Source organism: Polypterus senegalus, chromosome 17 (assembly GCF_016835505.1).
Source record: "Polypterus senegalus isolate Bchr_013 chromosome 17, ASM1683550v1, whole genome shotgun sequence".
Classification (NCBI taxonomy): domain Eukaryota; kingdom Metazoa; phylum Chordata; class Cladistia; order Polypteriformes; family Polypteridae; genus Polypterus; species Polypterus senegalus.
This window is the reverse complement of record NC_053170.1, coordinates 56,390,685-56,415,632: the sequence shown is the minus strand read 5'-3', so window position 1 is coordinate 56,415,632 and position 24,948 is coordinate 56,390,685. Positions and strand designations below refer to the sequence as shown.

Sequence of the window (24,948 nt, the reverse complement as noted above, 5' to 3'; positions counted from 1 at the left end):
ACAGGTTCAGTTCTTCATTCATGGGCATATCTGCATATTTCTAGAATCTGTGTAGTATGAAGACACAGCATGCATTTCTTAATCTTCACATAATAGCTCTTGTTTAAACTAAAACTACACTGAATTGATTTCTCTCAAAATAAATCCTAAGTGAGGTACTGTATGTCACAAGTAATAAAAGCATAAAATAGAAATGATACAAAATGACTATTGAACCAAATTAAAAAAGAAATATGAGAAAAACAGTACAGAAATGTAAGCTTATTAGAAAAAAACTGCTTAAATTGCCTTGGTGAAAATCAAACCAGGGTCCCGCTATGGTAACAATTACAAGAAGAGGCATGTGCTTGCTTAGTTAAAACAAAATAATCAATACAAGGACCCATTGATAGAAAACTGAAACAAGCCAAAAAGTGTATTAGTTGTTTAGTATTTGGAGTGTGGTTGATATCCTTAAGCAAATGAAAGATTCATTCCATTCTGAGAAAGAAAAATTGTCCACCTGTTCTAACAGTAGCATAACCTAAAAAGGTGGTCAAAAACATCATCAACCTGAAAAGAAACCCTAAACATGCAGAATGAATGCTGCAGTAAATTTAGCTGTGTTTCAAATCCCCTTTATGGCATGAATTATGCCTCATATTCTCTTTTTGGAGCAGCACTTTTGAGATTAAGTTGGCACTAGAAGCCCCCTTTTCACAGATCCTCTAAGAGATGACAATATACACCTGCCATACTCTGACCACTATAATGGTCGTGTAGATAACTGTGAAATGTGTTTTTCACCTTAAGCAAATACTAATATATTTTAATTATAGTTCCCAGCTTTGCTAGCAAAAGGAATAGCAACAAAAGACAATCTACACATCATTGAACATCATCAAAGAATAAAATGGGAAAAACAAAATATGTTTAACAATATAGCAGGCTTGTGCTTAAAAGATTCTAAACATTTATCAAAGTAATATTAAACCAAAAGGAATAAAGTCACACTGCACTTATTGATGTATGTTCCTTAGTTATTTACCAACATTTAACATGAGAGCACTGACCAAAGCCTACAGGCAAGGAGATCCTCCATGAGCAGTCACTGTTACTTGGGTAATTGCCTGGGAATCCAGGACTGAGGATGACTCCTTCTAGCTCTTCGGTGGTGCCTCCACATTGAGCTGCAATACAATAAACAGATATTGGTGACTTGCCTTTTTTGGATCTTTTCTTTATTTGCAGTGACATCAAAAATCAAGCACCTAATAGCAAAAAGCCGAGCTGAAGAATACAAGTCGATAAAATGCTAGTAGCATTCTCAGAAGTAATCACTCATTTCAGCCTTCCTTAACCTATACAGTATGCAGTCCATGGAGTCACCAGATATCATGACATTTAAAGATCTCTATAATGATAGCAGATTTATTTCTTTTCAACTTTTATCCTTCATATTGAACTTTCAGTGATATACCTTTTTTTAAATTAGAAATTAGAAACTTTTTTAAAAGTAGTCAACCCAGTTTCATTCATCTCTAATCATATGCCTTGCTTGGAGAAAGATGTAGTTAGGACCTCCAGGTACAGCAATACATTTCAAAGAATTTACCCTCTTATGATGTCAGGGAAATTTCACATTTACAGTTTAAAGCTAGTTCAATTTAAGGTTGGGCGATGTGGACTGAAATTGACATTGCGATTATTTTGACCCAAAATGCTATATTCATTATATATCACAGTAAGCATTGAAGATCAATAACATATAGACATGTAAATACATGTTTTCTATTCAGATTTCAAAACTTATATATATATATGTATATTTTCTCACAATAATATAAAATATTATCAAAGGAAAATTATTTTTTTCAAATTTTAACAATTTTATGAACATCTATGCTTTAAAGAAACTATTTTTGCTTTATATATCCTTGACTTAAGAGTTTCTATTGTATGTATTGTTTTCAGCACCTTGCTTGTTTTGTGTCTTGAAGTCAATAAACATGGCGCTCACTCTCTTTCTGTGCCTAACATAAGGGAAGTCAAAGCACTTGATTGATTACTGAGGTAATCACAATTTATAACAGGGGTATTCAACTAAAATCTAAAGAGGTCCAATTAGAGAACATTTCTTGAAGCAATGGTCCAGAAGATCATGTTGTCTAACTATTTAGTATCATATATATTTAAGTAGCCTAGTAGTTGTATCAGCATCTGCATGTAGTCAATACAAGACTTTCAAATCAAATGAGTTCAGTACAATTCAAAAACTTTTTGACAATATTTATTGTCACGTAACACAGAACTGAACATGTATGTATGACTGCAGATGTGTATAATGTTCTGTCACAGTATATAATGTTCTTACATTTACTAAATAAAAGTAAGGCTGCATTTCAAAATAAGACAACGCAATCGTCTGTATCTCCCACTTTCTTTGGCTTATTTTTCCCTTTGTTTTTTCTACATGTATCGCTATCTTTCTTTTTCTTTCCACCGTCTCTCTTCCTTGCCTCTAACTCTCTCATCTGTCTGCGCTGTAAAGTAAAGTAAAGCAATGTTCACCACCTAGAATCCACAGAATTGATTGGCTGAGTAGTGTCACGTGAAATGGCTTAACGCGCATACAATTGGTCTGTCGTTTCCTCGTCCGCTAAAACATTATCGTAAAGACTACAAAAGCTGCGCCGGATAAAATAGAAGCGCCCCGTCAGTTTTAAAACCATAACCTTCTGTTTTGGCTGTAAGTCTGGGTCCGTATGAGACTGCTTCTGGGTCCGGAGCCGGACCGTGGTCCGCCTGTTAGTGACCTCTGATTTATAATGTACATTCTGTGGAGGGTGGTGATAATTCCGTGGAAATGGATCCATTGCAACTACCCAGCAAGACTTTACTTTCACGTTCAATCCCAATGAACAGTGAAGAAACATCTGCCTATTAAAATTTGCCATTATAAAATCAAAGTTTTTTTTTCATTAATTTATATTTTATTATCTTATTACTAATCTTTGCTCACAAAGTAATATATTTGTATATTGGACTTCCTCTGATAATCTTAAGAAATTTAAAGATCAGCAGGACAAGATGTTTATAAATGTTAATGCAAAATATGCTCTACATTGAATATCCATTATAGTAATTAGAAAGCTCAATTCATCTCCTAAATAAAAATACAGTGGGAAATACTGCAGTTTAACCAAGTAGCGTCATTGGTGGGTGTGGTGGTGCCCAACCCCTCTATCCTGTTGCATGCATGGATGACTACGTGAAAACCCTGGGGACCTCCCGCATTATCAGAGACACCTGGTTTAACTCCATAAATGATACATGAACAATGAATAATTCACAAAAAATGCTTTTGTTTTTATTCATGCATGTAACGTTTCAGTAACGGAGACGGCGTGAAATTAAAAAAAAAAAAAATGAAGACTTAATGCTGCATGAATGTGTTGCTTTTGATGTGAATTAATTGTTTGTGTAGTTATCTGAACACTGACGAAGAGCAAATATTTTGAAAACACCATTTAAGCAGGCAAAAGTTTGTTTTGCAATATGGTAAGTCAATGAGGGTGTTGTCTCCTTGCACCTGCTGCCTGTGGTATAATGTATGCAATGGTACAGCAAATATTGCACAAATACCTGAATAGCTTCTTCATACATAATACTGTGTTTTACCTTTAGATGTTGCACTGCTTGAAATTTCATCATAAATAAAACCAAACAATCTGCAAACATCAGTGTTAAAACTACCTGTTCTAAACTTTCCTTTTCTATCCTCGCTGAATTTTGTCTCACATTCTTCACTGCCAAGCAACATGTGGGCCATGGTTAGAAAGTGCACTGGATATTTTTAGGATCAAGATATTGGCTTTTGCATACTGATTTTTCTTAAATATTGAATCAAATCACAATTTGATATATTGTCCAGCCCTAGTTCAACATTGTCAACCACAACACTATTCACTTAAAATCACAGTCGAAAATTTTATAAAATGCATCAGGGCAAAATCAAAATCATAAGTGATGTCATCAAATGACCACATCATAAGGATGACATGTTTAAGAAAAGCTCCACAAACAAAACTGTTCTGGGCAAAAATGTGTATCCAACTCTCAGACAGCCATGGATAAAAAATCAATTCAAATGATTTAGAACACTATCCTGAATAATACTAAATACAACAACAATGTCCTATAAAATATCTTTGTGATATTCTATACCACATCACGCCAAAAACAAATTCTACCAAACTAGAAGAATCAAAGAATCCTAATGCAACTTCTATAAGTCAGTAGGAAAGTGTCATTCTGTCTTATCTCAAACTGGAAAAACAAATCAAATTCTATTTACAAGGATCAGTTCACTGATTTTGTTTAGCATTTGGTAAGAATTCATTAGTATGATTGCATAGTAAGCACATCCAGTCTGTTCCTAACCTCTTAATATTATTTCTTTTTTTTTTTTTCTATGTGATTACCCACCTTAGGAAGAGATCCTGTGTCACATAGCAATGAGCTCAGTGTGGGTTGGTTACTAAATTTCAGTTTCATGGATTGTCTTTAGAATTTTCTTTTTTTCTTTTTCTACATTGGAATGCATTTTGTTAATGTGTTTTGTTTTTTTTAAATAAAATTATAAACAAAGATACAATTTGAAATTATTTTGCTCTGCATGCTCCCAACCTGCTACACCACTAAAGTGTTAATAAAATGTAATCCTTAAGTAAAATCTCAATTATAGAGGATCTTTCACCTTTTTAGTTTGTAGCATCCAAACTAATGATCTCCTTTTGTCACCTGCTATAATAACAAGAAGTACTTCTTTCTTGAACACAGGGTTTTTCACAGTGAAATTTCTACTTTCTATGTGTTAGATATCATTAAGAAACAAGAGGTGTTATAAAGATTTCCAATAGGATAAGATGTGCACCAGTCAGAGGTCACCAATTCAAATCCAGACAAGACTGGTAATGCTAAAAAGAAATTTTCAATCAGGCAGTGGAAGCCAACTTGGAATGAATTCTTGTTCAGAATAGTTGCTGGGAAGAAGATAGACTGTGCAGAATGAGAAGGAAGAATTAGCTTCTCACATCTTTCAAGAGCATTCTTAAAGCCATGGATTTCATTACTGAGGAGTAAAAGGTCAAAAATCTAGGTGTTACACTTTAACTTATCCATTCTGTACAGAGGTTTTGCCCAGTCTTCTTGTATTCACATTCCCATCAAATACAATTTTTTCATGTTTAAATGTAAGGAATACTGAAAAGAGCATTTCATCTATAATTCCTTAGTGCCATAACAGGCAAGTAACACACATTCTCAGCAATATGAAAATGCCATCAACGCACAAGGTTAAAGGTTATGTATAATAAAGGAAACGGCAGAATGAAATTTTGAAATTTTAATCAAGAAACTGCTGAGGCTTGTAAATATTAAGTTCTTTCATTAATCTTTTGGAGAGTTTTTATGAACCATGAGAAGAGACAGTTGTGATAGATTATAATATGTATGCCAGTTCTAGAAGATTATAATATGTACTGCAACATCATATACTTTATAGATATGCAATTATAACTAACCTCTACTATTGTTTTTTTTTTGTTTGTTTGTTTTTTCCAGCTTTATGCTTTGGCGTCTTGCATCTCTGCCATCTGATCAAAGTGCTTTGCAGATGCCCTTAAGGAATCTTAAGAAAGGAACATGGAACTCTCAATGAGACCCACAACATCTAATCTTGTAGGACAGCATATGAAAACAATGAGGAACTACTTTAGCACATTTATGTTTAGTGGAATGCCCATTAGGGCTGGGTGGTCTTTTGGCCTTGGAACCCCTGCAGTTTTATTTTCTACAGCATCGCGTCAGCTCAAGTTTTTATTTTCCTGTTCTTCCTGGCAAACTGATTATAGCATCAAAATTATCATTAGACACATTTAAAAATGAAATCAGCAATTTATTCCGTATACAAGTACTCTACTACTTCTATTACTTACTTGTTTATCTGTATTAGGTAAGTTTATATTTATTTATTTTTGCATGTATTGTTTTGCATGTAAATAATGAGTTGCTTTATTCTTTGTAAATGCATTTTTCTCTTTTACTTCTTGTTAAGCACTTTGAGCTACATGTTTTCTATGAAAATACACTATAGAAATAAATGTGGTTGCTGTTACCAATAAAATGAAAATAGATCCCAATCAATAAATTTTTAAACACAGAGACTGGTAAACAGTTGTGATTTTTGATGTGCATCTACATAGGAATAATCAAACTCTTCTTTGTTTTATGGAATGCACCAAATTACAACAATAACATCTGTCCCTTTCTGCTGAAAGACAGATAACCTTAATACATTTTGAAAATGATAGTAAACATCAACCATTAACAGTCAAAAACAACTTTTGAGTTGAAACTGGCACATAAAAAACTATTAAAGTTATACACGTAAAGGAGGGCAGATTTAATAAAGTTACTTTCTCAGATCTGCTTAATTCAAATGTGAGTCATAGGATACCTGAATCTATCCCAGCAGCACGTGATGCAATACAGGAACCAACAGTGGATCAGGTGGCAGTCCATTACAAAGTCAACTCATACACACACTCACAAAGAACCAATGTACAATCTCCTATCAGTATGACATGCAAGTGTTTGGGATATGGGAAGGAAGCCAGAGTACTTGAAGACAACCCTTTAACCGGGGAGAATACAGCAGTGTGCAGAATTTGGGTTTAGGATGTTAGATATGCGAGGTATCAGAACTTAACACTGTCTCAGTAAGTCCAATTATTTAGCTTACAAATGAGAGATACTTGGACATCACCAAACATGAAGAAACAAGTGATAGGTTCAAACAACAGCAAAACTTATGAGTCATGATATACAGTGATACAGTAAGAATGAATTCATATGATATACAAAATACCACAGTCAGATAGCTTCACTAGAACTAGATGTTCCTAATAGAGTATATGGATTCCTGAATATGGATTGCCACTAAGTTGAATGTATAAATACACACATTATGATTTCTCCAGTGTCTTCAGAACCATCCAGCATTTTCTGTTAAGTGGTAAGCTCAGAGATATGCAGTTTGATGTGCCTATGGTGTCCTGGAAAATGAACTACATGTCGAACAGACTTGTAGTGTCTCTGATTGGGATGTGAGCAACACTGGAACACCACAAGGAACAGTCCTGACTTCTCTTCACTTCTTCTTGACCAGCTCTGACTTTAAATATAACACCAGGTCATGTCACTTGCAGAAATTCTCAGATGATTCTACACTTATGGGGCAAATCAATAAGGGGGATGAGGCAGATTATAGGAGTCAGGTGGAGAATTTTGTTTCTTGTTGCAGTAAGAATTGTCTGCAACTTAGTAAAACCAAGGAACTGGTTATTGACATTTGCCACACCAAAGAGCTTCTATGCCCGGTCACTATTCAGGAAGTGACGTACCAGAGCAGACACAAAACACAGAGCACACTCTTTTGCTAGGAGATTGCATTCCTTTAATCTTTCACATCTTCTTTACAGGGATTACAAGAATCCTTTTGTATTGTTATAGTAATTTATACAATAGTTCCACTCATCCTAATTACTTTATTACCTGGGAAAAGAAAATAAGCACATCCCACAGAACTTGTCCATAGAAGTAATTAACAGATTAGTTTAACAGCTTGGGAAAGGAAGGTGTGTGGAAGTATTTAAAAGATCAAACAGTTTCATCAGAATTATTTGTCATCAGGGCGGGATGGACAATCAAATGTGTGCAATGTCACATGTCCTGAAGTCCCACGTGTGCATTCTAACTTAAATATGACTTGTCTGGTGGACCAAAAGAAAAGGACAAAAGTGGAGAAAAAAAGAGTAAGAAAACCAAAGACTGAAGGGCAATGTCAGATCATGACACATGAGATCATCTGACATAGATGTCAGAAAATGTAATTATGAACCACGCTGATCGCTAAGCCAAAAGCCACCCAGAACATACACAGCTAGACACTTCTGATTTTCAGTAATCGTTTGTAAAACTGTTTATATCTAGACTTTGCTGTCTATTTTATTTTCTGTTATATTTTCTTCTATTTCTTATTTTTTACATTAATAAATACCACATTGCTTTTATATTTTCTATACTTTTTCTTTTATCTGATTGAAATAATAATTGGGTACCAAGTTTGAGTCTGATGCTACTCTTTCTCACAGGGTTTATCAAGGCTATTTAGGTCACTCCTCAATAATTAGAACAACTGCAGTAAATGCAAGACAGTTTGGTTAGTAAGTAACATATAGCCAAAAAAGATTCTGTTTTTTATGTGTTGTGATGACACCTGCATGTTTATTAGAGTTGGTGATTGTGAATCCCTGTATCGAGAATCTTATAAATGACTGACAATTGGCACACTCTAGATGGGATCTCTGCGAACGTGTGTGTAGCTGTATCCTATGTGGAATACTATTGCTATGTGCATGTACACACATTCTCTCCATGACAAAATGAGTACTTTCAGTCAACAAATTATCCAGCAGAAGTGCGTTAACAAACAAAGCTAGGGCTCCTTTATCCCATCAGCAATACACTTGTATAATGCCTTAGTGTGACTTGACTGCCAAGTCAGAGGGTATTCATCCATCCATCCATTTTCCTAGCCAACACAGGAACCAATCCTGGGCAGGGTGCCAACCCACCGCAGGACACACACAAACACACCCACCACTCACTACGGGCAATTTAGAATTGCCAATCCACCTAACCAGCATGTCTTTGGATTGTGGGAGGAAACCGGAGTACCCGGAGGAAACCCACGCAGACACGGGGAGAACATGCAAACTCCACACAGGGAGGACCCGGGAAGCGAACCCGGGTCTCCTAACTGCGAGGCAGCAGCGCTACCACTGCTCCACCGTACCACCCCAAAGGGTATTCTTTCTTTTTAATTTTTTTGCCTTTTTATCATTCTGGTGTTCGTTTAGACCATAGTGTGTGACCATCTATCTATCTATCTATCCATTCATCTATAGAGACAAAGCAAGAGAGAAACAAACAGCTTAATTTAATTTGAATGAACTAGCTATTAAATTAGTTATTTTCTGTTAGCTCTTGGCTGAACTTATAAAGTTTCCCTGGCAGCATAAGTGGACAAGTTACACAGAGTATGTAAATCTACTGATAGACATTTTGTTTTATTATTCTGATGATATATGGTGTGAAAGATCAAACACCATGATGCTAGAATCATATGAATGATTTTTCAAAGAACAGTCAGTTCAAAAGCATAGTTTATTCTTTTATTTTCAATAATTTATTCTTATTCCTTTCCTTAACTCTCAACTGGGCAACATTCTTATTTTTTACCTATCCTTTTAACAATGTAATAATGCCCAAGCCTTTATGTCTGCTTTCAGGATACTCCATAATTTCACTCCTGAGTTTCTGTGCAATGTTTTTTTCTTTATATGGTTTTGTCAGCTGCAGCTTATTTAACACCACCAAATTCTCAGTAGACAGTCGTCAACAATTCCCCTTAACATTCATAGATGTTTTAAACAAGCAAGCCATCACAGACAACACAAACCTTTTAGCAGGTACTTGAACACAACTATTCACAATCACTTATCACCTTTTTAAGCTGTTATCTGCCTGATGACCTGCTTCAGTTTGCCATCAGAATGGCTCACAATCTGCTCCCTACATTAATTCTCACATTGTGCTGTATGTGTCTGTTTCACATTTTTTTAGGATATAAATATATTTTTATCAGTTCTTAAGTAAAATACATTTGTTGACTCCAAATGTATTTTTTGAGCACCCACTACATTGTTCTTAGCTGTACATAAACTGAGCGGCCGCAGCATTAAAACCACTGACAGGTGACGTGACCCATATGAAAAGGTTCTAGAAAAATTGACTACAATTCTAATGTGTTTTATATAAATCACAAGAATTCAGTAGATGGCTTTTCATGTTCATACACAATATTTAAAAAATACATGTAGTATTAAACATACATGCATTGTGCAAGTGGTACATTTATTGATATAAAATAAGGGATAATATCAGGAAAATAAGAGTGGGACATGTATTTGACACAGCTTAACATTTAGCCTGATTTTATCATCAAGTCATTTTCTCAATAACTAAACATAAGAAAATATTTAAATCTATTCTTAACAACTGAAGTATACAAGTATTTTAATATCACTTTTTATACATGTAATACATCTGAACTTAAAGGTGAAAAAATAACAGGTAATTAGTTTGAGATGCTATGATGTGTTATTGTAAAATACATAAGTTTACGCAGGTCAAATACATTTCTCTTTCCCATTGCAATCCACATGTGTTAATCTGGGTTTATGACAAGAAATACAGTATTTCATGGATTTAAAAAAAATACAGTATTTGCTATTTATGGGAAAACAACTTTGAAGAGTAAATATTCAGTATCTACAAAAGCAGCAGTTAACAGGAGAAAACAAACAAACAAACAAAAAAGCTTTTTGGACTACTCCTCATTATGGCTGATGGGTGTTATCTTCTGCGTAAAGTTAGTTTTATTCTACCACCATTCATTTTAACACAAGACAATTATTTTGTATGTTTTCAAACACACACACACACAATAAGATGAGTATGCAAGATGAAATGACTGTAAACAGCATAGATCACAAACTAACTTTACCATTTCTTTGACCATGTTGTGTGTGAGTTGGGATTTTCTTCTGTTTCTGTAACTCTTCATCTTGGATACAAACAGTAAAGCTTTCATTTTGACATTTCAGGTTTATGTTACTTTATTTGATCCTTCTGGAATTTTTATCAGAAACTAGCTGCAAAACAATATAGCCCTGACTTTCTGATTTGCAAAAGAAGGAACACGGTGACCGGAAGTTAGATGTCTAGAAGGTTTAAAACTTCAGCTTCGAATTTCCCGCTAATGAAACACCGAAAAGCAGGTAGGTTTGCCTGTAGTTAATTCAAATTTCTGTTTAGGTTAATGTAAGAGTAATGAATGTTAACCAATCTGCTCAGCAGTGTAGTGTCGTGTCATGTGTAAGTATTTATTAGACAAGCTTAACATCATTTGACATTAGCTTACAGTTTGGATATGCCTGCTAGGCTACAACTTTCGGCAAAATCAACCGTAATGTCAGGAAATATGCTGCACTGACAAAAAACAGAGACATAGGTATATATGATATTTGAAATAATTCATTTTATGACCTGTATAGTACATTTTGTAAAACATTGTGGCACTGATGCAACATTATTCATATTTTTCATATGCATTTGCATGCCTTCTTGCAGTTTTTATTGTATAATATTAACAATAAGAGCAGCTCAATACTCCAAACGATAAATTTGCGGGGGAAGTGGCTTCGAACTCACGATCTCTGGATTATAAGTCAGCAGTTCTTACCGCTGCACCATGGAAACGGTCATATTATACTTGAACCTTTTGTGAAAGTGTTTATTTGATATTTGGACTTCAGCATTCACACATTATACAGTTCATGTCGACATTTTGTCACTTATTACTAAAACATGAAAAAACGTTTCTGTTTTAACGATGTGTTTACATAGATTGTTGTAGACACGGAACACACATAAAAATGTATGTATTCCAAATATTTACCCTCTCAAACTCCAGCACTTCACTCCATTATAATCAAGGCTTTAACTGGGAGAACTTCTTGCCCTTTCTGCGGCAATGGGGGGATGGTATAGCAGGCTATTTGCTGCTTGTGCTTACTGACATATTTACAAGACAAAAGACGCTGACGGAGAGGTGCGAAGGGATTTAAGAAGGGCCGGGTTTACAAGTTTTTTCATAGGCTAAAATTTAAGACATTTTAAAATACTGTGGAGTTATATTTTTCAGGTGCAGTTCAAGTGTCCTGGTGGGTAGATACTGGTTCTTATGTGCCAATTTCTAATGATATAATTAATGTGTGCAAGCACAGTAAAACAAATTAAGACTTTATTCTTTTGTATTCCACCCTTTCACTTTTTGCAGAGGCAACACTGGAATATGGCCTCATGTTATGCCATCAATGATTGGAACAACAATAAATGCCAAGCTTGCAGAACTTGGAGAGAAGAAAAAAGTCCTCAAGATCACAGTTGTTTTAAATTAGTGTTTAGTGTTATATGTTACAGTGGTGTTCTTCACATTTGTCTGATACACCTGTTATACAATAAATACCTTTCAGTTTCTTTTTGCTTGTGTATGTATTTGAGCTAGTTGTGGCTACATTTTACTATATCTATTAGAGAAATAAGTATGTGAAATTTCTTTTATCATTGATGTTTTGAGCTTTATTTTTTAAAGGATTTCAGACATCCATTCTTGGAGAGCCAGTCCTGTTGGTGTCCATTTAGAAAAATCATAGGCTCTACTTGGCTGAAGGGAGCGATCTGGTAAAATTAGTGTGAAAATGGTTGATGGATATTAACACCAGGAGTTCAGGTTTAGAGGAGCTGAATTTAGGAGTGCTTTAGCTCTTTGCATACATATTAATCATGTCCTTACAACACAGAATTTGTTTTAAATAGAAATAATAATGCTCATATGACCACTACATTAATGGATTTAAGGCCAGAGGTCCACATGACCATCATCATCGTTCTTCCATGTGATCTGAAAAACCGTGAGGACTGATTAAGATCATTTATGTTAAGTAAAATGCCTAGAGGGGGCTGGGTGGTCTCATGGCTTGGAACCCCTGTAGATTTAGTTTTTTTCTCCATCCGTCTGGAGATTTGTTTTGTTTTTGCTGTCCTCCCTGGCCATCATACCTTACTTTTATTCTATGTTAATCAGTACTGCCTAAATTTATTTTTTATATTTTGTCTTTTTTCTCTTTCTTCATCCTGTAAAGCACTTTGAGCTTCATCATTTGTATGAAAATGTGCTATATAAATATTGTTGTTGTTGTTATATAAGACATGTTAATTCCATACTAAAAATCATATAAATATCTTTCAAAAAAGTATAGTAAATTATGTAGTTATATGGTATTTTGTAAAATTTATTTTTAGATTTATATACTGTATGTTACATACTGTATATGTTACATATATGCCATATAGGTTTAATGTGTGAGTTTTTCTAAGAAAGTGTCAATAATCTTGCAAGAAATTAACCACATTCTAAAGAGAAAGGGTATGACAAATAGAAGTATACAAATTATACTATAAAATTCTAAATGGTAACATTTACTAATTTAGCATTCTGGCTATATTAAATCCTTACTGTATTTTTCCATATGGGTGAATAATATTGATAAACTTGTTACAATGGCACCTGTGAAGGGGTAGGATATATTACGCAACAAGTGAACAGTAACTTCTTGAAGGTGATGTGTTGGAAGCAAAAATTATGAGCAGCATCTGAGTGAATTTGAGAAAGGCCAAATTTTGATGGCTGATGACTGGTTAGGCGCATCTCCGAAATGGCAGGTCTTGTGGAATGTTCCCAGTATGGAGTGGTTAAAACCTACCAAAAATGGTCCAAGTAAGGAAATCCGTTAAACTAACAACAGGGTTATGGGTGCCCAAGCCTCACTCATGCACTTGGGGTGCGAAGGCTAGACTCCCTGCTCCAATCTCAAAGAAAGAGCTACTGTAGCACAAATTCATAAAACACATAATGCTGGCCATGGCAGAAAGGTGCCAGAACAGACAGTGCATTACAGCTTACTGTGTATAGGTCTGTGAAGCTACAGACCAGACAAGAGTGCCCATGCTGACACCTGTCCACCAATGGGTATGTCAGCATCAGAACTGGACTTGGAGCAATTGAATATGGTGGTCGGTCTGATGAATCATGATTTCTTTTGGATGCAATGGACGGCTTGGTGCACGTATGTCATTTACCTGGGGAAGAGATGGCAGCAAGATACACTATGGGAAGAAGGCAAACCGGTGTATGTAGTGTAATACTCTGGGTAATGTTCTGCTGAAAAACCTTGGATCCTGGCATTCATGTGGATGTGAATTCAACATGTACCCACCTACCTAAAGATTGTTGCAAGCCATGTACACCCTTACACAGTATTCCATGAAGGCAGTGACCTTATTCAGGAGGATAAGGCGTGCCTGCCACACAGCAAAAATTGTTCAGGAGTGGATGACGTGTCCAGGAACATGACAAAGAGTTCAAGGTTTTGACTTTGCCTCCAAATTCTCCGGCTCTCAATTCAATCAAAGATCTGTGGGGTGTGCTGTAAAAGTAAGTCTGATCCATGAAGGCCCCACAATTTACAGGATTTAAAGGATCTGCCGCTAATTTATTGATCCCAAATACCATTCAACACCTAAGCAGGAGGACCTGTACTGTATTAGGAAGGTGATTTTAATGTTGTGGCTGACTGGTGTATACCTGTATATAATGCAGGTGTTCATTTAACTCCAAGATTACCAACTCAAACTTTAACTTAAATTTTTTAAAATGCACCAAATATACTTTCCCTCACATTCTAGCTTTTCTTTAATTCATTGTATTTAGTTTTATCTTGTTTTTCTATTTCTCTTTATATCTGTCAACAAGTACCTTCACCACATGTAATGTAATATAATTTTTTTGCGTTTTCTTTATGACAATCTTTTTGTGTTATCTATAAAAAAAAATAAGGAAAAAACAGGGTTTTACCAATGCAGAGAGGAGGAGGAAAGTTCCAGCGACGTACTGTTCCAGGCATACAGGATATATGAGAATGACCCTAAAAAAATGAAACAAAATAACTTTATTCTTGAAAATTCAGCATCAACACTACACATGTTTAAATCATTTTTTGAAAAGAAGCAAATATCATTCTGAAAATTAAGCTATAATTTACCTGCAGTGTGTATCCAGGCTCACAACTGAAGGCTACCACATCATTCACTAAGTAGCGGTCTCCTACTTTGATTCCATTACTAGGAATTTGAGGTGGTGGACAGCTGGAAAGACCTACAGCTAAAAACCAGAAAAAGGAAAAGATCTTTGGAATGGTCCTTGGGTGACATATGCTGTACATTTTGAGTAAAGCTTAAGACTGTAACTTTGTAAAAATCAGAAAAAATCACAAATGAATATGTGAATATTTCATAGTTATCCAAAAACCTGTTTACCTTAAATTGGGAATCAATTTGTTAATTTATACATCATGCTGCTAAAAAATAGCACTTTATTTTGGACAGTCAGAAACAAAACAGGGCAGTGTATAGCAGGTACAAAACCTGCTGCTTTAAATATCTCCTGAATTGGCAAATTTTCATGTTTTTGATAACACAGTGGGAGGATACACCATTCTAGACAAAAGCCTACAGCTGATATCACAGTGTCTTCAGCTCCCAGCATAAAGATCATTTAATTTGAAACACAGTAGAGAACATATGCATGACTTCTTTTCATGGAGTTGGCTGAGAAAAGTATTGTTTGTAAATAACACTTTTGGGCTTATTTCTTTATTGACTGTCTACTAAACTTATTTTATCAATATTTTTTAAAGACAGTGGATTTTCTATATAGATATTGTATAATACTGTACACATTTTGAATACAGTATGACTTTTGTAAATGAATATTGTGCATCTACACAGGAATCATGTTCTGTTTTAATCTGGAAGTCATTTTACATACCTCACTTTGCACAGATTATGATTTCCAAGTTGAATATTCTCGAATGGGGCGGCATGGTGGTGCAGTGGGTAGCGCTGCAGCCTCACAGTTAGGAGACCCAGGTTTGCTTCCCGGGTCCTACCTGCATAGAGTTTGCATGTTCCCCCCGTGTCTGCATGGGTTTCTTCTGGGTATTCTGGTTTCCTCCCACAGTCCAAAGACATGCAGGTTAGGTGCATTGGCGATCCTAAATTATTCCTAGTGTGTGCTTGGCGTGTGTGTGGGCCCTGCCTGGGGTTTGTTACCTGCCTTGCGCCCTGTGTTGGCTGGGATTGGCTCCAGCAGACCCCTGTGACCCTGTAGTTAGGATTTAGCAGGTTGGATAATATTCTCGAATGCTAGAAGGCAAAGGTATAGGGCCATACAATGGGTAAAATCTCAAATCGTCAAAATATTACAATGATTCTACAGATGGTTTTTGCAGAAATTAGAAGACATCAGTGTGATATACCATAAAGCTTGAAGCTGTCACAGTTCACCCAACTTTCTTTTTATGTCTGGGCCAGTGGTAAAGACATAAATGTATGAGGGTTTTCAAACAGTTTCTTCACTTTTATATTTTCATTGCAAACGGTAAAGGCGGGACAAGTAATAATTGGATTGCATTCCAAATGAAGGTGACTATGTAGAAAAGTGATGTAATTTGTTTTTGAAATTCTTAATAAACAGAGTTAAAAAAAGTGTGGAAATCTTTGTAAACGTACCTAGTAAAATTATTCCAAGGAACTCTAAATGCCTCAAAGCATGTTTGCTCTTTTGCTCCAGAATAACAACATCTAAGAAGGTCCTGGTGACATCAAATAGGAGGGCACATTTAATGAGTTTTATATGAAGATAGCCTAGGACCACCTCATCTCATCACATATCCTGAGAGTAACCTTTAAATAAAGCTAGCAGAAGAGATTTCAGCAGTTTTAACTAAGGTCCAGTCATTGATGGGTGTCTCATTTGCTTACAATGGATTCAAGCCAATAAGAAAAAAAAGAGGGTGCTAAGATACAGTAAGAAAGCCTTAAAGTGATATTAATACTTACTAAGACTAAATAAACTCCCTTTTTAAAGATTAAAATGTGATAGTTGTGGAACCAGTACTCTTCCAGTTGGGTAGAGCACCCCCTGGAAGTCACAGTGGTAAACTGTGTGCATTGCAACTTCCACCATAGCTAATTGGAAAAAATTACAATAATCTCAAAGTTGGCAAATTTTATCTCCTTAAGAAGTTGAATTTATTAAGTTTGTGAGAAACCCACAACAGATGATGGCAAAGAATGTCTAAGGTAAGTAACAGCAAAAATGTATTGAGTTCCAATTAAGTGGTACTTCTGCGTAGGTAGTGGGGTGGAAAAACACCTTTAAATTGCATATGGGTCATACATTATTTTCTCTTTAAATACCATTTTTAAGAAAGCATGAATTTCTTCTATTTAACATGCAAAGCAAGTTGCTAAGGAATTATTTAATGTTTTCATGTTCACTCAATAGAGACATTTTATTATTTTTAATGTCATTTTAAAAGTAAAAAATGCATTTGTGAGGATGTTTCTACTAAAGTTTGTTGTAGTCTTACCTCACTGGACAACTTAAAATTTTAAACAAGGCATTCTGATTGTTCAAAAGCCATATGTATTGCATTTCCTATTAAAAAAATGTCCAGCAATCCACAAAGGTGAAACAAGGAGACAGCTTTCAGATTATTTCAGAGCTGTTAAGATCAAAGTTTTCACCAAGACTATTATGGAATATTTCACATCTCTTGATCATAACCACGCTAATCTCTCCATTTGTGTACTTTAATAGGGTTTCAAAGGCATCTTTCAAAGGCAAAAAGAAGGAGCTATGCTAATTCTCAAAGTTGTATCACAGATTCCTCCAGCAATAAATGACCGACTAACCTTTTAATCTCTGCCTTTATCTTCTCAAATAGTTGCTTTTTGAACCTTATCTGGTCTTTCATAGTTTTTATCTCACCCTGGCTTTGTTTCCTCTTTACCCCATATATATGAAGTCTGTTTATTTCTTAATAAGTCATTCATCAGATGAAGGCTATGAAGCTGAAATATCATGTCTATCTTCTATCATGGAAGCAAACTTTTCTTTCTCATATGCATGCTAATGCGGCCCTTCACTAACTCCAACCTCTTCTCATGACAAATAGAGCTCATGTTTGCTTTGTATACTGTATATAACCTAACAACACCTGTGACTCAGTAATGCAAGCAGCATAGTTTGCTAAAATCAAGGCCTGGACTTTAAACCTAGAAAATACCAACCACTCTTGTTCCATGTGAGTTGATAATGCAAGGGCAACACTCAGTGCAATACACTCTTTTCTTTTTCCTATGTTATGTTCTCTCACATTTAAAATCTTTTGAAGAGCAGCTGACATCTCATTCCAAAAATACCCAGAACAGGATGGTCATCTTTTAAATAAGTATAAACTGAAACTATTTGAAAATAAACTATTCTACTTCCTGAGCTAACAAGATTTTAGGGTTACTGCCTCTGTTTAAGGACTCCTTCGGCTACCATCTGCATGAATTTTACATGTTTTGGTTATGTTTACCAGCTTGCGTTGACTACCTTTAGGTAATTCAGTCTCCTCTTACTTCAAAAACACTGACTGTTTGTTTATTTGGCCATACTTGATTAATGCAGTATACATGGGTATGTTTGTATGCACCAAGAAGCACAATGGATTGGTGTTACAATCCTCCAATGCTAACAAAATGGACGAAGGGATGACTGGAAAACCACAGCTAGGACAGCAAGTATAATACAAATATAAAAAATAGTAAAAGATAAAATGAAACACTGCTGAAACTCAATCATGAGAATGTAGTTCATGAGTCAATATTGGGAGAACAGCAAAGAGAAAAAACACACTTGTATCCAATTCAGGATTGTACTATTTTTCTTTAAACAATCCACACTTTTTTCATGAACTGACGGAAAATAAATCAAGAATGACATAAGGAATGGCTTGGCAGGAATTGATTGGCAGAGATGTGCAGTGGTTTGTGCTGCTGCCTCATAGCTCCTGGGGCAAATACAAGACCAGGTCTTGTAGGGTTTGCTCATTCTTATGGCGTACACAGGTGTTTCCACCATGTGATCCAACTTCCTCCAACACCCCAGTGACATATATGTTAGGTGTATACTGTAAATATGGCAATGGACAGGCATACAGTGCTACTGGGATAAGCTCTGGCTGTCCACACCTTTGTATTGCAAAAACTAGATTTGTGAAATGAAGGAAAGGACAGGAAATTGTACTGAGGCATGTAGATATGAAATAATTAATACCATTAAGATTAAGATATATAGGCTTCAAGGTAAATACATTCTTATAGCATTAAATTAATTAGGTAAGTCCCAACAAAATATATGTGATGACAGAAACCATACACAGAAATGAATTACAACTTATGAGTTAATACTGTAGAATAGTTGTGGTACCCAGCCTGGATGCCCAAAAAGACCGGAGGAAGGCTTGTGCCTCCTCCAGACCTCGAGGGGGCGACTGCCCTGGGGGCCGCGGGTAAAGAGCTGGGAAGCTCAACCTTGTAGGGGCCCGTGGTCACCGCCAGGGGGACCCCAATACCTGGAGGACCCTAGACCTCAGCACTTCCGCCACACCAGGAAGTGCTGGGGGGAAGAGGAACAGGGACACCCGGAGAGCTTCCGGGGAAACAGCCGGCACTTCCGCCATGCTGGGGCGTGTCGGTGGGAGATTGCTGGGAACACCCCTGGAGCACATTCGGGTGCTTATTTAAAGGGGCTGCCTCCCTTCAGAGTTGGACTTGAGTCGGGTGGAAGAGTGGACAAGGTCTCTGGAGGAGAGAAGGAGGTGGTCTGAAGGAAAGAGAGAAAAGGCATTGTGTTGGCATGGACTGAGGGGTATTGGGGGCTTGTGACCTGACTTTTGTAGAATGGAAGACCACAATAAACGTGTGTGGGGTAATACTAAAGTGTCTACCTGTCTGTGTCCGGGTCATATTCCACAAGTCTATTTTCAAACTCTTAGTCTAGTTCAGATTTTTCAGTGGAGACGAAGTCAATCTCAAAAGGCATACTCTCTTACTCCACGTCAGTTTAGAACTGCAATTTAACTGATCCTGAACTTCTTTTGAGATGTGGGATGCAAGCCAGAGTACCAGTCTACATGTTCACAGTGTGAACAACCCATTTGTAGCTATGAGATGAGAACACTAATCATTGTGTTACTTCAAAGGTGCATGTACTTACAAAATAAAAATATTTACACATAAAACTTTTATACGGATACGTTTAGGTGTTGTTTATAAATTTTAATATGCAATTTAAATATGGTTTAATAGTCAGAATTTAAAGAGGGGTATCATGGGATCACAGCTTAGTCAGCTCCTTTGACATTGTGCTGCTTAGCCCACATGCACAGCAGAAGAAAAAAAAAAAGAATAGGCAGCAAATGTTAGAGTAAGCCAAACATCTCAATCAAAATAACTGAATCACTGAAGAAATAGGTGATGAGTTTTGGACACACCACTACATTATGCAATGCATCTACCAAATACAAATTGATGGCCATAAAAAAAAAATAAAGAAAAATGAAATGTTCAAATCCATCTTGTGTATTAATAAAATGCATTGCATTTATCATTCTAACAGATGGTGCATCACACACATTAACACTGCTTTCACGAATCCCCTAACAATCAGCATATAACAGAGACATATGTATGGCATTGTACACTGCAAACGCTAACTTTGAGGTCTACATTGTTTACTTAGATTTCAACCCATTGTAAATGGATAGCACAGCTAGTAAATAAATAAAATAACCATGGTAGAAATAGTGATGTACTGCATTTGTTTTTGTTTCTGAATTCTGTGTGCTTTGTTCAGCAATATAGTCAACAAATGAATTATGCTTAACTTATATAGTGTCTTACACAAAGAATCAAATCAAGCCTATTGGATGTGAATCTGTTAATTCAAACAATGTATTGCATGTGTATAATAGTGCGTATGTTCTCAAGACATCAAAATAATAATGCAGTACAACCAATTTGAGGCTACACAATTCAGCCTTACATGTTTACCATTTGTTGGAAAATGAAATTTCAAGATTTTTAGTGATGTCAAATTCAGTTAGCAGACAAAAACTTGTTTTATCATTTATTATTATTACAAACATTTCAGCTCAGCTTAAGTGTAGTCCTTCATTGAAGGGCGTATTAAAAAGAGGCACTTGGAGTTAGAGTGGTCTGAGCCCTGTACTCAGAGAAAAATCCTGACACAAAGTGTATGCATCCTACATCTTGGAAAATGCAATAGTAGCACTTTACCCACCTTGCCCATTAATAGTCTATAATTCTTTACTAATTAATTTTATTAAATATTTCCAAACAGCAACTTAATTTCAGATTACAGCAGTATGCAGAGTTAATTTATAGTTATATAATTATATAATCAGCTGGAAAGGATACACCTTATGATAAAAAATTGCTAAAAAAAATGACAATGCTTAATTGATTGCAAGGAACAAAACATTTTCTCTTACTTCAGTGCCACACATAACTTCTGTCACAAATAATTAGAAAACACTGCACAATATATTAGCCTCTTGATACTTTTTAATGTTTGCTATTTAAAGGTTTACAGCATTGTCGGGCAACCGGTGCCCCGTGGAATTTTCTAGGGGCGCTGTGAAAACTTTTGTAAAATATTTAAAATTGCTAGTGTTTTTGAACTTTTGGTTGATTAAAAAGATAATGTTTAAAAAAATATATTTTATGTTGGAAAAACAGATAACGGAACACTTACGGAAATGAAGTCTAAGAAACGCGAGAGACTTCAAATGATAGACAAGGAAATGCACGTCTGTCTTTCGAAAACTGATCCTCGCATCAATCTCATATATGCTGAAAAACAATCTCAACGTTCACATTAATTAAATTTAAGATTTATCCTTTGATTGCTTTATTAGTAAAATGTCTTTCAAACTTGTAAAATTAACTGTTTTTATTGTTCATAGATTGTGGTGTCACAACTTTATTTATGGGCAGTCCCTCAGGTGCGCTGTGAAAGAAAGTTTTTGGACTTAGTGCGCCGCAACTCGAAAAAGGTTGCCTTTCACTGGTTTACAGTGTGTGTATTTTCACATATTTATAATTTTCAATTATAGGCATTTTTCAGTTTCTGCTTGTATAAAACTACTTATTTCAAGAATGCATTTACAAACTGCACATTGTTAACATTTCTAAAAGCAAAATTTGAGAGTCAAAGTAGCAGCAGCCTATCATCATCAACTAATAAAACAAATTATTATAACAGAAGTGTTTTTATTTTTTAAATGATAAAGTCTCTAGTTTAGGGCTCCTATGAAGGGCGAAGTGTACAAGGTAACAAATCCTATTCATTTCTGAAGTGTATGCTTGTTTTTGTTTCTACCATGATACCATTTTGTTTATGCCTGTCCCCAGATGCACCCTTCTATGTGATGTATGTGCAAAGTTTTATCTCGCTAAGCTAATGGAACATTCTCGTGATCCATTAAACTAGGGTCTGACTGTCTCATCTTCACTGTAGGATGAAGAAATCACTGCACTTATAACAGGTTGGCCCCTTAGATTAGCAAGGATCCAGGTTATTTATAAATGCATTTATTTGGCCTTTTTTGGGCTCAATGAAGATAATGTTTTGTTTATTTTTTAGAATCAAACATAAAGGTTGGCATAGCACCCCGGTGGCTAGCAATGCTGACTCATGGATCCATGCCTGGTCAATGTCTGTGCAGTGTTTGCACATTCACCCCATGTTGTAAAATTAGAGCAATCTAGACTAGGCCATTCAGCCAAACAAAGCTTGCTAGTCTTATCCATTTAATTGTTCCAAAATAATATCAAGTGAAGCTTGAAATTCCCTAAAGTCCTACTGTCTACCACACTACTTGGTAGCTTATTCCATGTGTCTATGGTTCTCTGAGGAAAGGAAAACTTCCTAATGTTTGTCAGAGAAAAATGACACCTTTTATTGGCTAACTAAAAAGATTACAATATGCAAGCTTTCAAGGCAAATCAGGCCCCTTCTTCAGGCAAGATGTAAGGGGCCTGAGTTGCCTCGAAAGCTTGCATATTGTAATCTTTTTAGTTAGCCAATAAAAGGTGTCATTTTGCTTGACTTTTCTCTACATTCATAATGGCTAACACGGTACAACACCCTAGTTTGCATGTTTTTGTTGAACTCATTGTAAAGTAACAGTCTCGATCCACTGTACTAATTCCCCTTATAATTTTAAACACTTCAATCATGTCTCATCTTAATCTTCGTTTACTTAAACTGAAAAGGCTCAGCTCTTTTAATCTTTCCTCATAATTTACCCCCTATAGCCCTGGAATTAGCCTAGTCGCTCTTCTCTGGACCTTTTCTGGCGCTGCTATGTCCTTATTGTAACCTAGAGAACAAAACTGTACAAAGTACTGCAGATGCGGCCTCACCAGTGCATTATAAAGCTAGAGCATAACCTCCTTGGACTTGTGCTCCACACATCGTGTTAAATAACGTAACATTCTGTTAGCCTTCATGACTCCTGAACACTGTCTGGAAGTAGATAGCGTAGAGTCAACTATGACTCCTAAATCCTTCTCATAAGGTATACTTCCCATTTTCATACCACCTGTTGTGTAGTTAAGATTAACATGTCTATTTTTTTTATAAGTATGTGTAATACTTTACATTTACTTATGTTAAATTAATTCTGCCACAAATCTGCCCAAGTCTTTATGCTGTTGAAGTCCCTTTGTAATGATTCAACAGATTTGAGATTATCTGCCAGTCCACCTAGCTTGGCATCATCTGCAAATTTAACTAGCTTGTTACTTCTATTCCTATCCAACCTGAGTAGGTTTTCCTCAGAGTACTTAGAGTCTTCTCATACATTCCCAAAGACTTGCAGGTTAGGTTAACAGGAGACTCTACTTTGACTCCAAAGTGGGTGCGCCCTGCTATGGACTGTAACCCTGTTCAAGGTAATTTATCACCTTCAAGTCACAACAACACTGACTTGAATTGAGTGGGTATGAGAATGTACATCCAACCATCCATCCATTATGCAACCAGCTATATCCTAATTACAGTGTCACGGGGGTCTGCTGGAGCCAATCCCAGCCAATACAGGGTGAAAGGCAGGAAATAAACCCCAGGCAGGGCACCAGCCCACCACAGGGCGTGTGCACACACACACACGCACACACCAAATACACAATAGGGATATATGTTAAATTTGTTATGACCAACATGGTGTCGGACAAGGTTTCCATTGCATTTAATTTTTCTGACTTACTACCTGATCCATGATAAGTCATTTAAACTGCCTAATTCCACTAACAATAAAAACACTACTGCAGCTCCTTCACACTTATCGCAATACGCCTTTATAATACATCACTGTGTTTTTTTTATAATTCTTGTGTGTATTTGAACTGTGTTGCGGTTGTTGTTTGTTATAATATCTGTAATATACAGTGCCTTTCTTATCCATCTATCTAATTATATTTATACTATTTATTGTGGTATAAAGACATTAGTGTTTGTTTTCTTTTCCTGTCTTTCAGAACACTGCTACATCTACAAGCCTATAATGGTTAATAAAACACTTATTATGGATGCATTTGGGAGGAGAAAAAAAAATATCAATATTTAAAAAGCTTGGAGCATAAACGACACCTGCCCATGTGAAATATCATCTTACTTTTGTATTCCAGATGAAATCCAGCTGCAGATACACTAATATCTGAATAAAAGTGCAGGTAGAGCTGATTTGAGGTGCTGTTTAACAGGGCTGGCACAGTGGTTCCTAGAAGGACAATCAAAAAAAAAACAAAACAATTATTATGTTATTGTCTGTGGATCAGTTTTTTTTAGCAACTTTACTCACAATAATCAATGAAAAATGTACCACGTACTTATCATAACTACTGAAAAAACAATACCAAAACAAATTGAAGGATAAGCTTTGTATTCTTCAAGTCAAAGTTATTTCTTGGCAGTCATGGTATGGAAGCGAATAAATATTTTATAACGTTTTTCTTATCATATTAACATATTCAATTTCCCCTTGGGATTAATAAAGTATCTATCTATCTATCTATCTATCTATCTATCTATCTATCTATCTATCTATCTATCTATCTATCTATCTATCTATCTATCTATCTATCTATCTATCTATCTATCTATCTATCTATCTATCTATCCAATTACGTTTTAATGCTTTTTTCAGGATAGGACCCTAGTGACCTCTGCTTTCTCAT

At 35.7% G+C, this 24,948-nt stretch overlaps 1 protein-coding gene across 1 annotated transcript in view; it reads right to left on the bottom strand.

Annotated features, from left to right (window-relative positions):
* The window catches only part of csmd2 (CUB and Sushi multiple domains 2), a 967,861-nt gene that overhangs the window by 107,923 nt on the left and 834,990 nt on the right, over positions 1-24,948 (bottom strand). Inside the window, exons 39-42 of the mRNA XM_039739491.1 lie at positions 24,387-24,491; positions 14,832-14,950; positions 14,645-14,714; positions 1,053-1,169 (exon numbers count right to left, since the gene is read on the bottom strand). Coding sequence (XP_039595425.1) covers positions 1,053-1,169; positions 14,645-14,714; positions 14,832-14,950; positions 24,387-24,491 — 411 coding nt within the window. The remainder of the gene's footprint in view (positions 1-1,052; positions 1,170-14,644; positions 14,715-14,831; positions 14,951-24,386; positions 24,492-24,948) is intronic.